The sequence below is a fragment of the Lethenteron reissneri genome, chromosome 62 (genome assembly GCF_015708825.2).
Source record: "Lethenteron reissneri isolate LAM-NWPU_2019-01 chromosome 62, ASM1570882v1, whole genome shotgun sequence".
NCBI classification, from domain to species: Eukaryota; Metazoa; Chordata; class Hyperoartia; order Petromyzontiformes; family Petromyzontidae; genus Lethenteron; species Lethenteron reissneri.
The window spans coordinates 99575-120347 of NC_083840.1; the positions used below are offsets into that span (position 1 = coordinate 99575).

The following is a 20773-nucleotide window of genomic DNA, read 5'->3' on the forward strand; positions in this document are numbered from 1 at the left end:
CAAACCATTATCTGTCTAACGGCTCTTATTTTATGGAATCAATGCAGAATATTTGCTCCCTGCAAATATATATTCTCCACACATTCCGTACACTTCTACAGCCAAGTGTGTAGTTTCGTTGTGGAATGCGTGCTCAGAAAATCCAACTTGAAGGTTGCCTGTTTAGAACCCACGGGGACGTCGGCAGAGCCAGTCGGTAGACTTGGTGTTATCCCATGAGAGAGAGAGAAAGAGAGAAACACAGCATGGAATCTTTGACGCCTTCTCTGTTTCAACTCGTCCACATTTCCCTCACTCCCACCAGTGTCTCTGTCTCGTGGTGTCTCCCCCACTCCCACCAGTGTCTCTGTCCCCTCGTGTCTCCCTCACTCCCACCTGTGTCTCTCTCCCAGTGTCTCCCTCACTCCCACCTGTGTCTCTGTCCCCTCGTGTCTCCCTCACTCCCACCTGTGTCTCTGTCTCCTGGTGTCTCCCTCACTCCCACCTGTGTCTCTGTCCCCTCGTGTCTCCCTCACTCCCACCTGTGTCTCTGTCCCCTCGTGTCTCCCTCACTCCCACCAGTGTCTCTGTCCCCTCGTGTCTCCCTCACTCCCACCTGTGTCTCTGTCTCCTGGTGTCTCCCTCACTCCCACCTGTGTCTCTGTCCCCTCGTGTCTCCCTCACTCCCACCAGTGTCTCTGTCCCCTCGTGTCTCCCTCACTCCCACCTGTGTCTCTGTCTCCTCGTGTCTCCCTCACTCCCACCTGTGTCTCTGTCTCCTCGTGTCTCCCTCACTCCCACCTGTGTCTCTGTCTCCTCGTGTCTCCCTCACTCCCACCTGTGTCTCTGTCCCCTCGTGTCTCCCTCACTCCCACCTGTGTCTCTGTCTCCTCGTGTCTTCCTCACTCCCACCTGTGTCTCTGTCCCCTCGTGTCTCCCTCACTCCCACCTGTGTCTCTGTCTCCTCGTGTCTCCCTCACTCCCACCTGTGTCTCTGTCTCCTCGTGTCTCCCTCACTCCCACCTGTGTCTCTGTCTCCTCGTGTCTCCCTCACTCCCACCTGTGTCTCTGTCTCCTCGTGTCTCCCTCACTCCCACCTGTGTCTCTGTCTCCTGGTGTCTCCCTCACTCCCACCTGTGTCTTTGTCTCCTGGTGTCTCCCTCACTCCCACCTGTGTCTCTGTCTCCTGGTGTCTCCCTCACTCCCACCTGTGTCTCTGTCCCCTCGTGTCTCCCTCACTCCCACCTGTGTCTGTCTCCTGGTGTCTCCCTTACTCCCACCTGTGTCTCTGTCTCCTGGTGTCTCCCTCACTCCCACCTGTGTCTCTGTCCCCTCGTGTCTCCCTCACTCCCACCTGTGTCTCTGTCTCCTGGTGTCTCCCTCACTCCCACCTGTGTCTCTGTCTCCTGGTGTCTCCCTCACTCCCACCTGTGTCTCTGTCCCCTCGTGTCTCCCTCACTCCCACCTGTGTCTCTGTCTCCTCGTGTCTCCCTCACTCCCACCTGTGTCTGTCTCCTGGTGTCTCCCTTACTCCCACCTGTGTCTCTGTCTCCTGGTGTCTCCCTCACTCCCACCTGTGTCTCTGTCTCCTGGTGTCTCCCTCACTCCCACCTGTGTCTTTGTCTCCTGGTGTCTCCCTCACTCCCACCTGTGTCTGTCTCCTGGTGTCTCCCTCACTCCCACCTGTGTCTCTGTCTCCTGGTGTCTCCCTCACTCCCACCTGTGTCTCTGTCTCCTGGTGTCTCCCTCACTCCCACCTGTGTCTCTGTCTCCTGGTGTCTCCCTCACTCCCACCTGTGTCTCTGTCTCCTGGTGTCTCCCTCACTCCCACCTGTGTCTCTGTCTCCTCGTGTCTCCCTCACTCCCACCTGTGTCTCTGTCTCCTGGTGTCTCCCTCACTCCCACCTGTGTCTCTGTCTCCTGGTGTCTCCCTCACTCCCACCTGTGTCTCTGTCCCCTCGTGTCTCCCTCACTCCCACCTGTGTCTCTGTCTCCTCGTGTCTCCCTCACTCCCACCTGTGTCTCTGTCTCCTCGTGTCTCCCTCACTCCCACCTGTGTCTCTGTCCCCTCGTGTCTCCCTCACTCCCACCTGTGTCTCTGTCTCCTCGTGTCTTCCTCACTCCCACCTGTGTCTCTGTCCCCTCGTGTCTCCCTCACTCCCACCTGTGTCTCTGTCTCCTCGTGTCTCCCTCACTCCCACCTGTGTCTCTGTCTCCTCGTGTCTCCCTCACTCCCACCTGTGTCTCTGTCTCCTCGTGTCTCCCTCACTCCCACCTGTGTCTCTGTCTCCTCGTGTCTCCCTCACTCCCACCTGTGTCTCTGTCTCCTGGTGTCTCCCTCACTCCCACCTGTGTCTTTGTCTCCTGGTGTCTCCCTCACTCCCACCTGTGTCTCTGTCTCCTGGTGTCTCCCTCACTCCCACCTGTGTCTCTGTCCCCTCGTGTCTCCCTCACTCCCACCTGTGTCTGTCTCCTGGTGTCTCCCTTACTCCCACCTGTGTCTCTGTCTCCTGGTGTCTCCCTCACTCCCACCTGTGTCTCTGTCCCCTCGTGTCTCCCTCACTCCCACCTGTGTCTCTGTCTCCTGGTGTCTCCCTCACTCCCACCTGTGTCTCTGTCTCCTGGTGTCTCCCTCACTCCCACCTGTGTCTCTGTCCCCTCGTGTCTCCCTCACTCCCACCTGTGTCTCTGTCTCCTCGTGTCTCCCTCACTCCCACCTGTGTCTGTCTCCTGGTGTCTCCCTTACTCCCACCTGTGTCTCTGTCTCCTGGTGTCTCCCTCACTCCCACCTGTGTCTCTGTCTCCTGGTGTCTCCCTCACTCCCACCTGTGTCTTTGTCTCCTGGTGTCTCCCTCACTCCCACCTGTGTCTGTCTCCTGGTGTCTCCCTCACTCCCACCTGTGTCTCTGTCTCCTGGTGTCTCCCTCACTCCCACCTGTGTCTCTGTCTCCTGGTGTCTCCCTCACTCCCACCTGTGTCTCTGTCTCCTGGTGTCTCCCTCACTCCCACCTGTGTCTCTGTCTCCTGGTGTCTCCCTCACTCCCACCTGTGTCTCTGTCTCCTCGTGTCTCCCTCACTCCCACCTGTGTCTCTGTCTCCTGGTGTCTCCCTCACTCCCACCTGTGTCTCTGTCTCCTGGTGTCTCCCTCACTCCCACCTGTGTCTCTGTCCCCTCGTGTCTCCCTCACTCCCACCTGTGTCTCTGTCTCCTCGTGTCTCCCTCACTCCCACCTGTGTCTGTCTCCTGGTGTCTCCCTTACTCCCACCTGTGTCTCTGTCTCCTGGTGTCTCCCTCACTCCCACCTGTGTCTCTGTCTCCTCGTGTCTCCCTCACTCCCACCTGTGTCTCTGTCCCCTCGTGTCTCCCTCACTCCCACCTGTGTCTCTGTCCCCTCGTGTCTCCCTCACTCCCACCTGTGTCTCTGTCCCCTCGTGTCTCCCTCACTCCCACCTGTGTCTCTGTCCCCTCGTGTCTCCCTCACTCCCACCTGTGTCTCTGTCTCCTAGTGTCTCCCTCACTCTCACCTGTGTCTCTGTCTCCTCGTGTCTCCCTCACTCCCACCTGTGTCTCTGTCCCCTCGTGTCTCCCTCACTCCCACCTGTGTCTCTGTCTCCTCGTGTCTCCCTCACTCCCACCTGTGTCTCTGTCTCCTCGTGTCTCCCTCACTCCCACCTGTGTCTCTGTCCCCTCGTGTCTCCCTCACTCCCACCTGTGACTCTGTCTCCTCGTGTCTCCCTCACTCCCACCTGTGTCTCTGTCTCCTCGTGTCTCCCTCACTCCCACCTGTGTCTCTGTCTCCTCGTGTCTCCCTCACTCCCACCTGTGTCTCTCTCTCCTCGTGTCTCCCTCACTCCCACCTGTGTCTCTGTCCCCTCGTGTCTCCCTCACTCCCACCTGTGTCTCTGTCTCCTCGTGTCTCCCTCACTCCCACCTGTGTCTCTGTCTCCTGGTGTCTCCCTCACTCCCACCTGTGTCTCTGTCTCCTCGTGTCTCCCTCACTCCCACCTGTGTCTCTGTCCCCTCGTGTCTCCCTCACTCCCACCTGTGTCTCTGTCTCCTGGTGTCTTCCTCACTCCCACCTGTGTCTGTCTCCTCGTGTCTTCCTCACTCCCACCTGTGTCTCTGTCTCCCGGTGTCTCCCTCACTCCCACCTGTGTCTCTGTCTCCTCGTGTCTCCCTCACTCCCACCTGTGTCTCTGTCTCCTGGTGTCTCCCTCACTCCCACCTGTGTCTCTGTCTCCTCGTGTCTCCCTCACTCCCACCTGTGTCTCTCTCCTGGTGTCTCCCTCACTCCCACCTGTGTCTCTGTCTCCTCGTGTCTCCCTCACTCCCACCTGTGTCTCTCTCCTGGTGTCTCCCTCACTCCCACCTGTGTCTCTCTCCTGGTGTCTCCCTCACTCCCACCTGTGTCTCTGTCTCCTGGTGTCTCCCTCACTCCCACCTGTGTCTCTGTCCCCTCGTGTCTCCCTCACTCCCACCTGTGTCTCTCTCCTGGTGTCTCCCTCACTCCCACCTGTGTCTCTGTCCCCTCGTGTCTCCCTCACTCCCACCTGTGTCTCTCTCCTGGTGTCTCCCTCACTCCCACCTGTGTCTCTGTCTCCTCGTGTCTCCCTCACTCCCACCTGTGTCTCTCTCCTGGTGTCTCCCTCACTCCCACCTGTGTCTCTCTCTCCTCGTGTCTCCCTCACTCCCACCTGTGTCTCTGTCTCCTGATGTCTCCCTCACTCCCACCAGTGTCTCTGTCCCCTCGTGTCTCCCTCACTCCCACCTGTGTCTCTGTCTCCTCGTGTCTCCCTCACTCCCACCAGTGTCTCTCTCCTGGTGTCTCCCTCACTCCCACCAGTGTCTCTGTCTCCTCGTGTCTCCCTCACTCCCACCTGTGTCTCTGTCTCCTGGTGTCTCCCTCACTCCCACCTGTGTCTCTGTCTCCTGGTGTCTCCCTCACTCCCACCTGTGTCTCTGTCTCCTCGTGTCTCCCTCACTCCCACCTGTGACTCTCTCTCCTGGTGTCTCCCTCACTCCCACCTGTGTCTCTGTCTCCTGGTGTCTCCCTCACTCCCACCTGTGTCTCTGTCTCCTGGTGTCTCCCTCACTCCCACCAGTGTCTCTCTCTCCTGGTGTCTCCCTCACTCCCACCTGTGTCTCTGTCCCCTCGTGTCTCCCTCACTCCCACCTGTGTCTCTCTCCTGGTGTCTCCCTCACTCCCACCAGTGTCTCTGTCTCCTGGTGTCTCCCTCACTCCCACCTGTGTCTCTGTCTCCCAGTGTCTCCCTCACTCCCACCTGTGTCTCTGTCTCCTGGTGTCTCCCTCACTCCCACCTGTGTCTCTGTCCCAGTGTCTCCCTCACTCCCACCTGTGTCTCTGTCTCCTGGTGTCTCCCTCACTCCCACCTGTGTCTCTGTCTCCCAGTGTCTCCCTCACTCCCACCTGTGTCTCTGTCTCCTGGTGTCTCCCTCACTCCCACCTGTGTCTCTGTCTCCTCGTGTCTCCCTCACTCCCACCAGTGTCTCTGTCTCCTGGTGTCTCCCTCACTCCCACCAGTGTCTCTGTCTCCTGGTGTCTCCCTCACTCCCACCAGTGTCTCTGTCTCCTCGTGTCTCCCTCACTCCCACCAGTGTCTCTGTCTCCTGGTGTCTCCCTCACTCCCATCTGTGACTCTGTCCCCTCGTGTCTCCCTCACTCCCACCTGTGTCTCTGTCTCCTGGTGTCTCCCTCACTCCCACCTGTGTCTCTGTCTCCTCGTGTCTCCCTCACTCCCACCTGTGTCTCTGTCTCCTAGTGTCTCCCTCACTCTCACCTGTGTCTCTGTCTCCTCGTGTCTCCCTCACTCCCACCTGTGTCTCTGTCCCCTCGTGTCTCCCTCACTCCCACCTGTGTCTCTGTCTCCTCGTGTCTCCCTCACTCCCACCTGTGTCTCTGTCTCCTCGTGTCTCCCTCACTCCCACCTGTGTCTCTGTCCCCTCGTGTCTCCCTCACTCCCACCTGTGACTCTGTCTCCTCGTGTCTCCCTCACTCCCACCTGTGTCTCTGTCTCCTCGTGTCTCCCTCACTCCCACCTGTGTCTCTCTCTCCTCGTGTCTCCCTCACTCCCACCTGTGTCTCTGTCCCCTCGTGTCTCCCTCACTCCCACCTGTGTCTCTGTCTCCTCGTGTCTCCCTCACTCCCACCTGTGTCTCTGTCTCCTGGTGTCTCCCTCACTCCCACCTGTGTCTCTGTCTCCTCGTGTCTCCCTCACTCCCACCTGTGTCTCTGTCCCCTCGTGTCTCCCTCACTCCCACCTGTGTCTCTGTCTCCTGGTGTCTTCCTCACTCCCACCTGTGTCTGTCTCCTCGTGTCTTCCTCACTCCCACCTGTGTCTCTGTCTCCCGGTGTCTCCCTCACTCCCACCTGTGTCTCTGTCTCCTCGTGTCTCCCTCACTCCCACCTGTGTCTCTGTCTCCTGGTGTCTCCCTCACTCCCACCTGTGTCTCTGTCTCCTCGTGTCTCCCTCACTCCCACCTGTGTCTCTCTCCTGATGTCTCCCTCACTCCCACCTGTGTCTCTGTCTCCTCGTGTCTCCCTCACTCCCACCTGTGTCTCTCTCCTGGTGTCTCCCTCACTCCCACCTGTGTCTCTCTCCTGGTGTCTCCCTCACTCCCACCTGTGTCTCTGTCTCCTGGTGTCTCCCTCACTCCCACCTGTGTCTCTGTCCCCTCGTGTCTCCCTCACTCCCACCTGTGTCTCTCTCCTGGTGTCTCCCTCACTCCCACCTGTGTCTCTGTCCCCTCGTGTCTCCCTCACTCCCACCTGTGTCTCTCTCCTGGTGTCTCCCTCACTCCCACCTGTGTCTCTGTCTCCTCGTGTCTCCCTCACTCCCACCTGTGTCTCTCTCCTGGTGTCTCCCTCACTCCCACCTGTGTCTCTCTCTCCTCGTGTCTCCCTCACTCCCACCTGTGTCTCTGTCTCCTGATGTCTCCCTCACTCCCACCAGTGTCTCTGTCCCCTCGTGTCTCCCTCACTCCCACCTGTGTCTCTGTCTCCTCGTGTCTCCCTCACTCCCACCAGTGTCTCTCTCCTGGTGTCTCCCTCACTCCCACCAGTGTCTCTGTCTCCTCGTGTCTCCCTCACTCCCACCTGTGTCTCTGTCTCCTGGTGTCTCCCTCACTCCCACCTGTGTCTCTGTCTCCTGGTGTCTCCCTCACTCCCACCTGTGTCTCTGTCTCCTCGTGTCTCCCTCACTCCCACCTGTGACTCTCTCTCCTGGTGTCTCCCTCACTCCCACCTGTGTCTCTGTCTCCTGGTGTCTCCCTCACTCCCACCAGTGTCTCTCTCTCCTGGTGTCTCCCTCACTCCCACCTGTGTCTCTGTCCCCTCGTGTCTCCCTCACTCCCACCTGTGTCTCTCTCCTGGTGTCTCCCTCACTCCCACCAGTGTCTCTGTCTCCTGGTGTCTCCCTCACTCCCACCTGTGTCTCTGTCTCCCAGTGTCTCCCTCACTCCCACCTGTGTCTCTGTCTCCTGGTGTCTCCCTCACTCCCACCTGTGTCTCTGTCCCAGTGTCTCCCTCACTCCCACCTGTGTCTCTGTCTCCTGGTGTCTCCCTCACTCCCACCTGTGTCTCTGTCTCCTCGTGTCTCCCTCACTCCCACCAGTGTCTCTGTCTCCTGGTGTCTCCCTCACTCCCACCAGTGTCTCTGTCTCCTGGTGTCTCCCTCACTCCCACCAGTGTCTCTGTCTCCTCGTGTCTCCCTCACTCCCACCAGTGTCTCTGTCTCCTGGTGTCTCCCTCACTCCCATCTGTGACTCTGTCCCCTCGTGTCTCCCTCACTCCCACCTGTGTCTCTGTCTCCTGGTGTCTCCCTCACTCCCACCTGTGTCTCTGTCTCCTCGTGTCTCCCTCACTCCCACCTGTGTCTCTGTCTCCTGGTGTCTCCCTCACTCCCACCTGTGTCTCTGTCTCCTCGTGTCTCCCTCACTCCCACCAGTGTCTCTGTCTCCTCGTGTCTCCCTCACTCCCACCTGTGTCTCTGTCTCCTGGTGTCTCCCTCACTCCCACCAGTGTCTCTGTCCTGGTGTCTCCCTCACTCCCACCTGTGACTCTGTCCCCTCGTGTCTCCCTCACTCCCACCTGTGTCTCTGTCTCCTGGTGTCTCCCTCACTCCCACCTGTGTCTCTGTCTCCTCGTGTCTCCCTCACTCCCACCAGTGTCTCTATCTCCTCGTGTCTCCCTCACTCCCACCTGTGTCTCTGTCTCCTGGTGTCTCCCTCACTCCCACCTGTGTCTCTGTCTCCTGGTGTCTCCCTCACTCCCACCTGTGTCTCTGTCCTGGTGTCTCCCTCACTCCCACCTGTGTCTCTGTCCCCTCGTGTCTCCCTCACTCCCACCTGTGTCTCTGTCTCCTGGTGTCTCCCTCACTCCCACCTGTGTCTCTGTCTCCTGGTGTCTCCCTCACTCCCACCAGTGTCTCTGTCTCCTGGAGTCTCCCTCACTCCCACCTGTGTCTCTGTCTCCTGGTGTCTCCCTCACTCCCACCTGTGTCTCTCTCCTGGTGTCTCCCTCACTCCCACCTGTGTCTCTGTCTCCTGGTGTCTCCCTCACTCCCACCTGTGTCTCTCTCCTGGTGTCTCCCTCACTCCCACCTGTGTCTCTCTCCTGGTGTCTCCCTCACTCCCACCTGTGTCTCTGTCTCCTCGTGTCTCCCTCACTCCCACCTGTGTCTGTCTCCTGGTGTCTCCCTCACTCCCACCTGTGTCTCTCTCCTGGTGTCTCCCTCACTCCCACCAGTGTCTCTGTCTCCTCGTGTCTCCCTCACTCCCACCAGTGTCTCTGTCTCCTGGTGTCTCCCTCACTCCCACCAGTGTCTCTGTTTCCTCGTGTCTCCCTCACTCCCACCTGTGTCTCTGTCTCCTCGTGTCTCCCTCACTCCCACCTGTGTCTCTGTCTCCTGGTGTCTCCCTCACTCCCACCTGTGTCTCTGTCCCCTCGTGTCTCCCTCACTCCCACCTGTGTCTCTGTCTCCTGGTGTCTCCCTCACTCCCACCTGTGTATCTGTCTCCTCGTGTCTCCCTCACTCCCACCTGTGTCTCTGTCTCCTGGTGTCTCCCTCACTCCCACCTGTGTCTCTGTCCCCTCGTGTCTCCCTCACTCCCACCTGTGTCTCTGTCTCCTGGTGTCTCCCTCACTCCCACCTGTGTCTCTGTCCCCTCGTGTCTCCCTCACTCCCACCTGTGTCTCTGTCTCCTGGTGTCTCCCTCACTCCCACCTGTGACTCTGTCTCCTGGTGTCTCCCTCACTCCCACCTGTGACTCTGTCTCCTGGTGTCTCCCTCACTCCCACCTGTGTCTCTCTCCTCGTGTCTCCCTCACTCCCACCTGTGTCTCTGTCCTCGTGTCTCCCTCACTCCCACCTGTGTCTCTCTCGTGGTGTCTCCCTCACTCCCACCTGTGTCTCTGTCTCCTGGTGTCTCCCTCACTCCCACCTGTGTCTCTGTCTCCTGGTGTCTCCCTCACTCCCACCTGTGTCTCTGTCTCCTGGTGTCTCCCTCACTCCCACCAGTGTCTCTCTCTCCTGGTGTCTCCCTCACTCCCACCTGTGTCTCTGTCCCCTCGTGTCTCCCTCACTCCCACCTGTGTCTCTCTCCTGGTGTCTCCCTCACTCCCACCAGTGTCTCTGTCTCCTGGTGTCTCCCTCACTCCCACCTGTGTCTCTGTCTCCCAGTGTCTCCCTCACTCCCACCTGTGTCTCTGTCTCCTGGTGTCTCCCTCACTCCCACCTGTGTCTCTGTCCCAGTGTCTCCCTCACTCCCACCTGTGTCTCTGTCTCCTGGTGTCTCCCTCACTCCCACCTGTGTCTCTGTCTCCTCGTGTCTCCCTCACTCCCACCAGTGTCTCTGTCTCCTGGTGTCTCCCTCACTCCCACCAGTGTCTCTGTCTCCTGGTGTCTCCCTCACTCCCACCAGTGTCTCTGTCTCCTCGTGTCTCCCTCACTCCCACCAGTGTCTCTGTCTCCTGGTGTCTCCCTCACTCCCATCTGTGACTCTGTCCCCTCGTGTCTCCCTCACTCCCACCTGTGTCTCTGTCTCCTGGTGTCTCCCTCACTCCCACCTGTGTCTCTGTCTCCTCGTGTCTCCCTCACTCCCACCTGTGTCTCTGTCTCCTGGTGTCTCCCTCACTCCCACCTGTGTCTCTGTCTCCTCGTGTCTCCCTCACTCCCACCAGTGTCTCTGTCTCCTCGTGTCTCCCTCACTCCCACCTGTGTCTCTGTCTCCTGGTGTCTCCCTCACTCCCACCAGTGTCTCTGTCCTGGTGTCTCCCTCACTCCCACCTGTGACTCTGTCCCCTCGTGTCTCCCTCACTCCCACCTGTGTCTCTGTCTCCTGGTGTCTCCCTCACTCCCACCTGTGTCTCTGTCTCCTCGTGTCTCCCTCACTCCCACCAGTGTCTCTGTCTCCTCGTGTCTCCCTCACTCCCACCTGTGTCTCTGTCTCCCTGGTGTCTCCCTCACTCCCACCTGTGTCTCTGTCTCCTGGTGTCTCCCTCACTCCCACCTGTGTCTCTGTCCTGGTGTCTCCCTCACTCCCACCTGTGTCTCTGTCCCCTCGTGTCTCCCTCACTCCCACCTGTGTCTCTGTCTCCTGGTGTCTCCCTCACTCCCACCTGTGTCTCTGTCTCCTGGTGTCTCCCTCACTCCCACCAGTGTCTCTGTCTCCTGGAGTCTCCCTCACTCCCACCTGTGTCTCTGTCTCCTGGTGTCTCCCTCACTCCCACCTGTGTCTCTCTCCTGGTGTCTCCCTCACTCCCACCTGTGTCTCTGTCTCCTGGTGTCTCCCTCACTCCCACCTGTGTCTCTCTCCTGGTGTCTCCCTCACTCCCACCTGTGTCTCTCTCCTGGTGTCTCCCTCACTCCCACCTGTGTCTCTGTCTCCTCGTGTCTCCCTCACTCCCACCTGTGTCTGTCTCCTGGTGTCTCCCTCACTCCCACCTGTGTCTCTCTCCTGGTGTCTCCCTCACTCCCACCAGTGTCTCTGTCTCCTCGTGTCTCCCTCACTCCCACCAGTGTCTCTGTCTCCTGGTGTCTCCCTCACTCCCACCAGTGTCTCTGTTTCCTCGTGTCTCCCTCACTCCCACCTGTGTCTCTGTCTCCTCGTGTCTCCCTCACTCCCACCTGTGTCTCTGTCTCCTGGTGTCTCCCTCACTCCCACCTGTGTCTCTGTCCCCTCGTGTCTCCCTCACTCCCACCTGTGTCTCTGTCTCCTGGTGTCTCCCTCACTCCCACCTGTGTATCTGTCTCCTCGTGTCTCCCTCACTCCCACCTGTGTCTCTGTCTCCTGGTGTCTCCCTCACTCCCACCTGTGTCTCTGTCCCCTCGTGTCTCCCTCACTCCCACCTGTGTCTCTGTCTCCTGGTGTCTCCCTCACTCCCACCTGTGTCTCTGTCCCCTCGTGTCTCCCTCACTCCCACCTGTGTCTCTGTCTCCTGGTGTCTCCCTCACTCCCACCTGTGACTCTGTCTCCTGGTGTCTCCCTCACTCCCACCTGTGACTCTGTCTCCTGGTGTCTCCCTCACTCCCACCTGTGTCTCTCTCCTCGTGTCTCCCTCACTCCCACCTGTGTCTCTGTCCTCGTGTCTCCCTCACTCCCACCTGTGTCTCTCTCGTGGTGTCTCCCTCACTCCCACCTGTGACTCTGTCTCCTGGTGTCTCCCTCACTCCCACCTGTGTCTCTGTCTCCTGGTGTCTCCCTCACTCCCACCTGTGTCTCTCTCTCCTCGTGTCTCCCTCACTCCCACCTGTGTCTCTGTCTCCTCGTGTCTCCCTCACTCCCACCTGTGTCTCTCTCCTGGTGTCTCCCTCACTCCCACCTGTGTCTCTCTCTCCTCGTGTCTCCCTCACTCCCACCTGTGTCTCTGTCTCCTCGTGTCTCCCTCACTCCCACCTGTGTCTCTCTCTCCTCGTGTCTCCCTCACTCCCACCTGTGTCTCTGTCTCCTCGTGTCTCCCTCACTCCCACCTGTGTCTCTGTCTCCTGGTGTCTCCTTCACTCCCACCTGTGTCTCTGTCTCCTGGTGTCTCCCTCACTCCCACCTGTGTCTCTCTCTCCTCGTGTCTCCCTCACTCCCACCTGTGTCTCTGTCTCCTCGTGTCTTCCTCACTCCCACCTGTGTCTCTCTCCTCGTGTCTCCCTCACTCCCACCTGTGTCTCTGTCCTCGTGTCTCCCTCACTCCCACCTGTGTCTCTCTCCTGGTGTCTCCCTCACTCCCACCTGTGTCTCTGTCCCCTCGTGTCTCCCTCACTCCCACCTGTGTCTCTGTCTCCCAGTATCTCCCTCACTCCCACCTGTGTCTCTGTCCCCTCGTGTCTCCCTCACTCCCACCTGTGTCTCTGTCTCCTGGTGTCTCCCTCACTCCCACCTGTGTCTCTGTCTCCTGGTGTCTTCCTCACTCCCACCAGTGTTCAATCGGTAAAAAGTCACAGAAACACTTGAGATGAACAACAGCTCCACGCCAAGTCACATCGGAGACCGGACCGACTCAAATTCACATGTGGCCGGAGTCGTGTCGAAAGACGAGTCGCGATTCAAGTTTCTGCATCAAAAATCGATCCTTGTTTGTATTGTATCAACGTCGGAAATGTGGATCGTCATAAACCGGAGGCCACCCATACTATAATTTATAATGTGTGGGTTCTCGGTTTTGACTGCATTGAATATGTAATATAATGTGTGCTCTATTTAGATTCAGTTTGAGTGCTTTTCATAAACTAGCACATTTACGATCTATCGCACCGCAAGCAGTGGATCATGACGGAAATAAGTGTCAGGCCCACTTCCATTCGGTGGTCCGCCGAGGTCGCTCTTCATCCTCCCTCTTCCTCCTTGCTTGCATCGCTACATTGGCCGCAACTTAACCATTTGAGACACAATGGATCTTTAGTCTCTTGATTCGGTGTCTCAGACTGTGGGAACTCATTAATAATCGCTACACACATCCACTCTTTCATTGCCAGCACCCCAATCCAACGTTGACAGCTTGATGAATATTCAGCTGAATGTTTTATTCACGGGCGCGCGCGTTGCTAAGAGGTTTTTTTGCAGGGGGATAAGAAGCATTGCAAAGGGAGGAGACATCAATTCAGGGAAGGCTTACACTCTAGTAGGCCTGCACTTGTATTGTGCATTTCTGTGAAATGCTATGAACATGTATTCCGCATATTTTAAACTTTTATTTATGAATTGAAATTGAGCGCTTAAATTATATTTCAATGTGAGCTCATGATGCAGATAACCCCATGGCATGGGTTTATTGTATTACTCACCTCTTCCTTTCTGTTGTATGCTAATCAGCAGAACAGTTGGATTGCAGATGGTTATTATTAATATAAAATAGTGGGAATATATCATCATGGAACCTCCTTTGCCAGTACCAAAATATACTAATAGGGTTTTTCCCCTTTTTTCTGGCAACAAAACTGACACCTTTTGCAAGGAATCATGCTTACATTAACCACAATACTTGCAGTCAAATGCAAACAAAAAACAATACTCTGATAATTTATGCATTGTCCTTGAAACTGATTGGTCCACACCAGAGACAGCTTTCTTTAGAGCCTAGTCTCATATGGTGTTCGACCAGATGACGCTAATAGGCGCACAGTTCAAAGACAACGCAATACCAGAGTAATGAGAGCTCGGGGTGAGCAGCTACATCATGGGACCTCCTTTGCCAGTACCAAAATAAACTAATAGGGGTTTTCCCCTTTTTTCTGGCAACAAACCTGACACCTTTTGCAAGGAATCATGTTTACATTAACCACAATACTTTCAGTCAAATGCAAACCAACAAAAAACAATACTCTGATAAGTGTCTGTGGTGTGGACCAATCAGTTTCAAGGACAATGCATAAATTATCAAAGTATTGTTTTTTATTTTCATTTGACTGCAAGTATTGTGGTTAATGTAAACATGATTCCTTGCAAAAGGTGTCAGTTTTGTTGCCAGAAAAAAGGGGAAAACCCCTATTAGTATGGTGGGAATATGTTTGACATGGTAATTATTAGGTAAGAAATATATAGATCCATTCCTTCCCCCTCTTCCTGAACTCCCATCGTCTTTAGCATTGTTTGTTGTTGAAACGTTCTGACCCGCCCCTACTGGACATGTGTGAAAAATAGCTTTATAGATAATCGGATTTATCCAAGCACATCAAGATTCTGAATCGGATCTACATCAGTCACTACACATCCGCTGTTCATTGATTAGATAAGCCTTTGCATTGACACATTGAACAACAACAACATCTCTCAAAGTCTTAAAACGTTTCAAAAGATTTAGTGAAAACCAAATAAAATTATTTACATAACTAAACTCTAGCCGCTGGGTTGTGTGCGGGTGCGTCCCTGTGTCTGTGTATGTGCGCCCGTGTGTGTGTCTGCCCCCTTGTGTGTGTCTGTCCGTGTGTGTCTCTGTGTGTGTCTGTATCTGTGTGTGCATCTCTGTGTGTTTGCCCCCGTGTGTGTGTGTGTCTCTGTGTATGTCTGTGTGTGTGTGTGCGCGCGCACATCCCTGCAGCCTGCCCAAGTGTCAGCTGGAGGTTGGAGCTGACAACTTCTCCTTGTCGACAGTGGCTGTGGAGTCCTGCATGCCCCCCCCACCTCGCAAGAGCTGCCAAGAGTCGCCCAGCCTGCTGCCCAGTGCCCGTGCCCTCAACTATTATGACAACATGCTGTGTACGGTACGACCTTACGATGTCCCCTCTGGTATGTCGGTCTCATTATCGTTGCTTTGCTCCTCTTTGCAGTCAGTGGCAGTTCCGCCGAGGCCTACGGCTGTTGTGTTCTAATTGACGTGGACGCTATGTGTAACGAACACAGGCCTTGTGCGGAGCACTGTGATGCAAGTGTCAATGCTTGAGGTATTGCTTTGCATACATTATACAATTTGAAGCAAATAATAATAATTACCTTTATATGGCATCTTTCATCAGTGATCCCAAATCGATGTACAAGGCATAGCAATGAAAACTCAGCATAAAATAACTCCTGAAACTAAAAACTTAAATATGGAAAAGTACTCAAATAAATGCCAAAAACCATTCACAGAATTAACTATAATTTGCATAACCAGAAGTATATAGATGAGTTTTAAGGTGATCAGCCACGTGCCTGGAGGAGCTTCGGCACACCGTCGGCCAGCGGTGTGCAGAGTGGGGGAGCGGAAGAGCTGACGAGGGAGCGCGTGCGGGGCGCGCGCGAGGAGATGCTGGTCCGTTGTCAGGATCAGCGGGGTGCGAGAAAGAAGCTAAATACAAGAGCAACGGAGACCAGCAGTGTGTGACGAAGTCTTTTATTACATTGGGGTCAGAAGTGCTTCGAGATGTCAAAACATCTCAAGAAGAAAAATCTACCTACGCCTTCTTCAGAGGACGAGGAGGACCTTCCTCCAGCGGTGGCGCTCCCGAACACGGAGGGCGCAGGCGGGTCGGCGGCGAGCGACACAACAGGGGTACAAGATGTCGCGGGAGCCGGGCCGTTTGCATCTTCTGGCGGCGAGGACGGCTGGCGGCTCGTGGAGGAGCAAATTGATTTGCTAGACTTGGTTACCCTGGTCGTGCCAGCGACGATGCCGGGACAGCCACGCGTCGGGCCTCTCCGGGGGGAAACTTCGGGTGGGGCCGAGACATCCGCCATTGCAACCTCTGCGAGGCTTCCCGCCTTCCCCGACACACAGCAAGACGCCGCCATCTTGGGCGCGGCCACGAATGACTGGCGGGAAGCTGCCATCTTGTCACCGCCACGTGGGGCGCCCGCTTCGGGTGACAGCAGCGGGGGGACTCGCAGCCACCGTCTGACGACTATTAAAGAATTTACCGTCGGCGGGGATTGGAGCGCATTCGCTTGGCGCTTTGAGACCAGCAGTGTGTGACGAAGTCTTTTATTACACATAGTACATTATACATTATATACAACGTAAACAATGAAAAGACTGCACGTGTATACATCACCCCATGCAGAGTCTTCGAGATTGGAGTGGTAAGCTCGGGTACAGGAAAGAAATTAACCTTTTAAAGTATTTTTTGTCTATTTGTTTATTTTTGCCAATTTCCAATAATAAGCAAATTTAAAATATGTCGTGCAAGAATGGACAAGACCCCCCCCCCAATTGAATTTACTGTCACTGCATGTTTATATTTATATAAATACTTGTATGGTAGTAAAATGTGGAAATTTAAACGTGGAATCTAATGTAGAATATGAAGTTTGATGCAGCATAAAATGAGGCCTGAATAATGAAATTCAATGACAGAAATGGGACAGCCACACAAATGTACGTATCTAAAGTGCCAACAAAACGTGTGTAGTGGGTTTGTATGGAGATGGAGTCTTCCTAGGAGGCAACACGTTTATTATATAATGTAACAAGAACACAACACGAGGTCCCTAACACGAAGGGGTAATGGCCCCTTCCACCCACAACCGAGGGAGGTACAGCCTCCGGGCTAACGTATCCTAGCCACTGGGGCTAACTGCTCCTGTAGCCCTCTGGCTAGCGGGACCTAGGGGAGGGTGACCCGACCCAGCCAAGGTGCGAGTCACGACCCTGGCCCATCCAGACCCGGCCCGTAGAAGGACGTCGGGTCGAGGGATCCTCAGGGTCCTAGCCTATTGACCACTGGCCTCACTGAGCCCCGGCCCTCAGAAGGACGTCGGGACTTGGGGTCCAGGGTCCTATCTTCAGGTGGCTTCTGGTTTTTCAGCTTGAGGCGAACTGCCTCAGCCGCTCCGGGGTCCGGCTTTTATGGGGCTCCCAGGGTCACCCCGCGCCTGGCCACGCCCACCATCTGGATCCTTCTCGAGGGCCCTGGATTGTTGCGCAATCCCCCCCAGCCCCCCACCCGGGGCCCTGGGGTGTCCCCCTCTGGTTCCCAACCATCCCCCCCGGGATGCCGGACCCCCGAGTCCTGCTTGTCACAGGTCGGACTCGCTATTGCCCCCTGTTGGGCCCTGACTGGAATTACCAGCTCAACCAAAGTGGTGGCGGCGTATTACGCCCAACAATTACCCACCAGACGTGTGCTAAGAATAGACTCCAACGAAGTGATGCTTCGCCAAGATTATTCACTTCAACATTAGAACACATAAAAAAAAACTGGATTGGAAAAACAAAGACATATTAATATACTAGCGGAAGTACCCGGCTTTGCCCGGGTGAAAAATATCTTTCTTAAAAACCTTACATGTATATACACAGATACTAAGGTATTGTCAAAGCCCGGTGGGCTGTTTGTACATTTTTCCACCAACAAATATATAAGAGGCTTTCACAAGTCCAAAAAGTTGTAGAAAGTGTGGGGTAAATAGTTGATGTCAAAATGTTTCCGAAAATTGTGGTCTCCCCCCCCCCTCAAAAAATATCTTTACCCCTCGTAGGTATATATACTAACAACACCTTACATACAACAGAGGAAGTGGTATCTATTGACTCTGTAGTAGTATCTACTGACTGTACCGTAGTATCTACTGAGCCAGTAGTAGCTACTGACTGTGTAGTAGTATTTAGTGACTGTAATAACTACTGACCATAGTAGTATTTACTGGGCCTACAGTAGTATCTACCGACTATATACTCGTAACGACTAACTGTATAGTATCTGCTGACTCTATAGTGTATCCACTGACTATAGTAGTAACTACAAAATCTATAGCAGTATCTACTCACTCTATAATAGTATCTACTGACTCTAGTAGCTACTCACCGTAGCAATATGTACTGACTGTATAGTAGTATATACTGACTGTAGCAGTATTGACTGACTGTAGTGGTATATACTGACTGTTTTAGTATTTACTATAGCGGTATCTACCAACTCGATAGCAGTATCTACTATCGCTACAGCAGTGTATACCGACTGAGGTCGTACCTGCTATCACTACAGCAGTGCATACTGCTGTGTTGGTACCTGTTATGATGACAGCAGTGCATACTGACTGTGGTGGTACCTGCTATGATTACAGCAGTGCATACTGCTGTGGTGGTATCTGCTATGATGAGAGGAGTACATATTGTGGTGGTGGTACCTGGTATGATAACAGCAGTGCATATTGACTGTACTCATCATTCACCCTCACCATTCACCACTCACAACTCACCCTTACCACTCATCCTCACCACTCACCACTCCCACTCACTATTCACCATTCACCCTCACAACTCACCACTCACCAACCTCCCTCACCAATCTCCCTCACCACTCACCCTCACCACTCACCCTCACCACTCACCCTCACCACTCACCAATCACCACTCACCCTCACCACTCACTCTCACCACTAACCCTCACCACTAACCCTCACCACTCTCACTCACCACTCTCCCTCACCACTCACCACTCACTCTCACCATTCATCCTCACCAATCACCACTGACCAATCACCACTCTCCACTAACCCTCACCACTCAACCTCACCACTCACCCTCAAAACTAACCACTCTCTCACCACTCACCCTCACCACTCAGCACTCACCCTCACCACTCACCCTCACCACTCACCCTCACCACTCACCCCTCACCGCTCGCCACTCACCCATCACCACTCACAACCGCCACTCACCCTCACCACTCATCCTCACCACTCACCCTCACAACAACCACTCACCCTCACCACTCACCCTGACCACTCATCCTCACCAATCACACCCTCACCAATCACCACTCACCCGCACTGCTCACCCTCACCACTCACGCTCACCCTCACCACTCACCCCTCACTAATCACCACTCATAACCGCCACTCACCCTCACCACTCACCACTCACCCTCAACACTCACCCTCACCACTCACCGTGACCACTCACCCTCACTACTCACCACTCATCCTCACCAATCACACCCTCAACAATCACCACTCACCCTCACAACTCACCCTCACCACTCACTCTCACCACTCACCACTCACCCCTCACAACAACCACTCACCCTCACCGCTCAGCACTCACCCTCACCAATCACCACTCACCCTGACCACTCACCACTCATCCTCACCAATTCACATCCTCACCAATCACCACTCACCCTCACTGCTCACCCTCACCGCTCACCCTCACCACTCACCCTCACCACTCACGCTCACCCTCACCACTCACCCCTCACTAATCACCACTCACAACCGCCACTCACCCTCACCACTCACCCTCACCACTCACTAATCACCTCTCACAACCGTCACTCACCCTCACCACTCACTCTTACCACTCACCCTCACCACGCACCCTCACAACAACCACTCACCCTCACAACAACCACTCACCCTCACTACTCACCCTCACCACTCATCCTCACCAATCACACCATCACCAATCACCACTCACCCTCACTGCTCACCACTCAACCTCACCACTCACGCTCACCCTCACCATTCATCCCTCACTAATCACCACTAACAACCGCCACTCACCCTCCCCACTCACCCTCACCACTCACCCTCACCAATCACCACTCACCCTCACCACTCACTACTCACCCTCACCACTCTCCCTCACCACTCTCCCTCGCCACTCTCCCTCACCACTCTCCCTCACCAGTCACGCTCACCACTCACCACTCACGCTCACCACTCACCCTCACTACTCACCCTAACCACTCACCACTCACGCTCACCACTCACCCTCACTACTCACCCTAACCACTCACCACTCACGCTCACCACTCACCCTCACTACTCACCACTCACGCTCACCACTCACCCTCACTACTCACCCTAACCACTCACCACTCACGCTCACCACTCACCCTCACTACTCACCCTAACCACTCACCACTCACCCTCACCACTCACCCTCACTACTCACCACTCACGCTCACCACTCACCCTCACTACTCACCCTAACCACTCACCACTCACCCTCACCGCTCACCACTCACCCTCACCACTCACCCTGACCACTCACCACTTATCCTCACCAATCACACCCTCACCAATCACCATTCACCCTCACTGCTCACTCTCACTGCTCACCCTCACCACTCACCCTAACCACTCACGCTCACCCTCACCACTCACCCCTCACTAATCACCATTCACAACCGCCACTCACCACTCACTCTTACCACTCACCCTCACCACGCACCCTCACAACAACCACTCACCCTCACAACACCACTCACCCTCACTGCTCACCACTCAACCTCACCACTCACGCTCACCCTCACCATTCATCCCTCACTAATCACCACTAACAACCGCCACTCACCCTCCCCACTCACCCTCACCACTCACCCTCACCAATCACCACTCACCCTCACCACTCACTACTCACCCTCACCACTCTCCCTCACCACTCTCCCTCACCACTCTCCCTCACCACTCTCCCTCACCAGTCACGCTCACCACTCACCAGTCACGCTCACCACTCACCCTCACTACTCACCCTAACCACTCACCACTCACCCTCAACACTCACCCTAACCACTCACCACTCACCCTCAACACTCACCCTCACCGCTCACCACTCACCACTCACCCTGACCACTCACCACTCATCCTCACCAATCACACCCTCACCAATCACCACTCACCCTCACTGCTCACCCTCACTGCTCACCCTCACCACTCACCCTAACCACTCACGCTCGCCCTCACCACTCACCCCTCACTAATCACCACTCACAACCGCCACTCACCCTCACCACTCACCCTCACCACTCACCCTCACTACTCACCACTCATCCTCACCAATCACACCCTCAACAATCACCACTCATCCTCACCACTCACGCTCAACACTCACCCTCACCACTCATGCTCACCACTAACCCTCACC

The 20773-nt window shown here is 55.5% G+C and overlaps 1 protein-coding gene across 5 annotated transcripts in view; it reads left to right on the plus strand.

The window, feature by feature from the left end:
- CSPG5 (chondroitin sulfate proteoglycan 5) overlaps window positions 1-20773 on the plus strand; it is a 56791-nt gene that overhangs the window by 19140 nt on the left and 16878 nt on the right. For 2 of the 5 annotated variants that reach the window (XM_061576931.1, XM_061576930.1), the window contains exon 4: window positions 14525-14687. In XM_061576931.1, coding sequence (XP_061432915.1) covers window positions 14525-14687 — 163 coding nt within the window. The remainder of the gene's footprint in view (window positions 1-14524; window positions 14688-20773) is intronic. The other 3 variants (XM_061576934.1, XM_061576933.1, XM_061576932.1) reach the window with 3 other exon arrangements.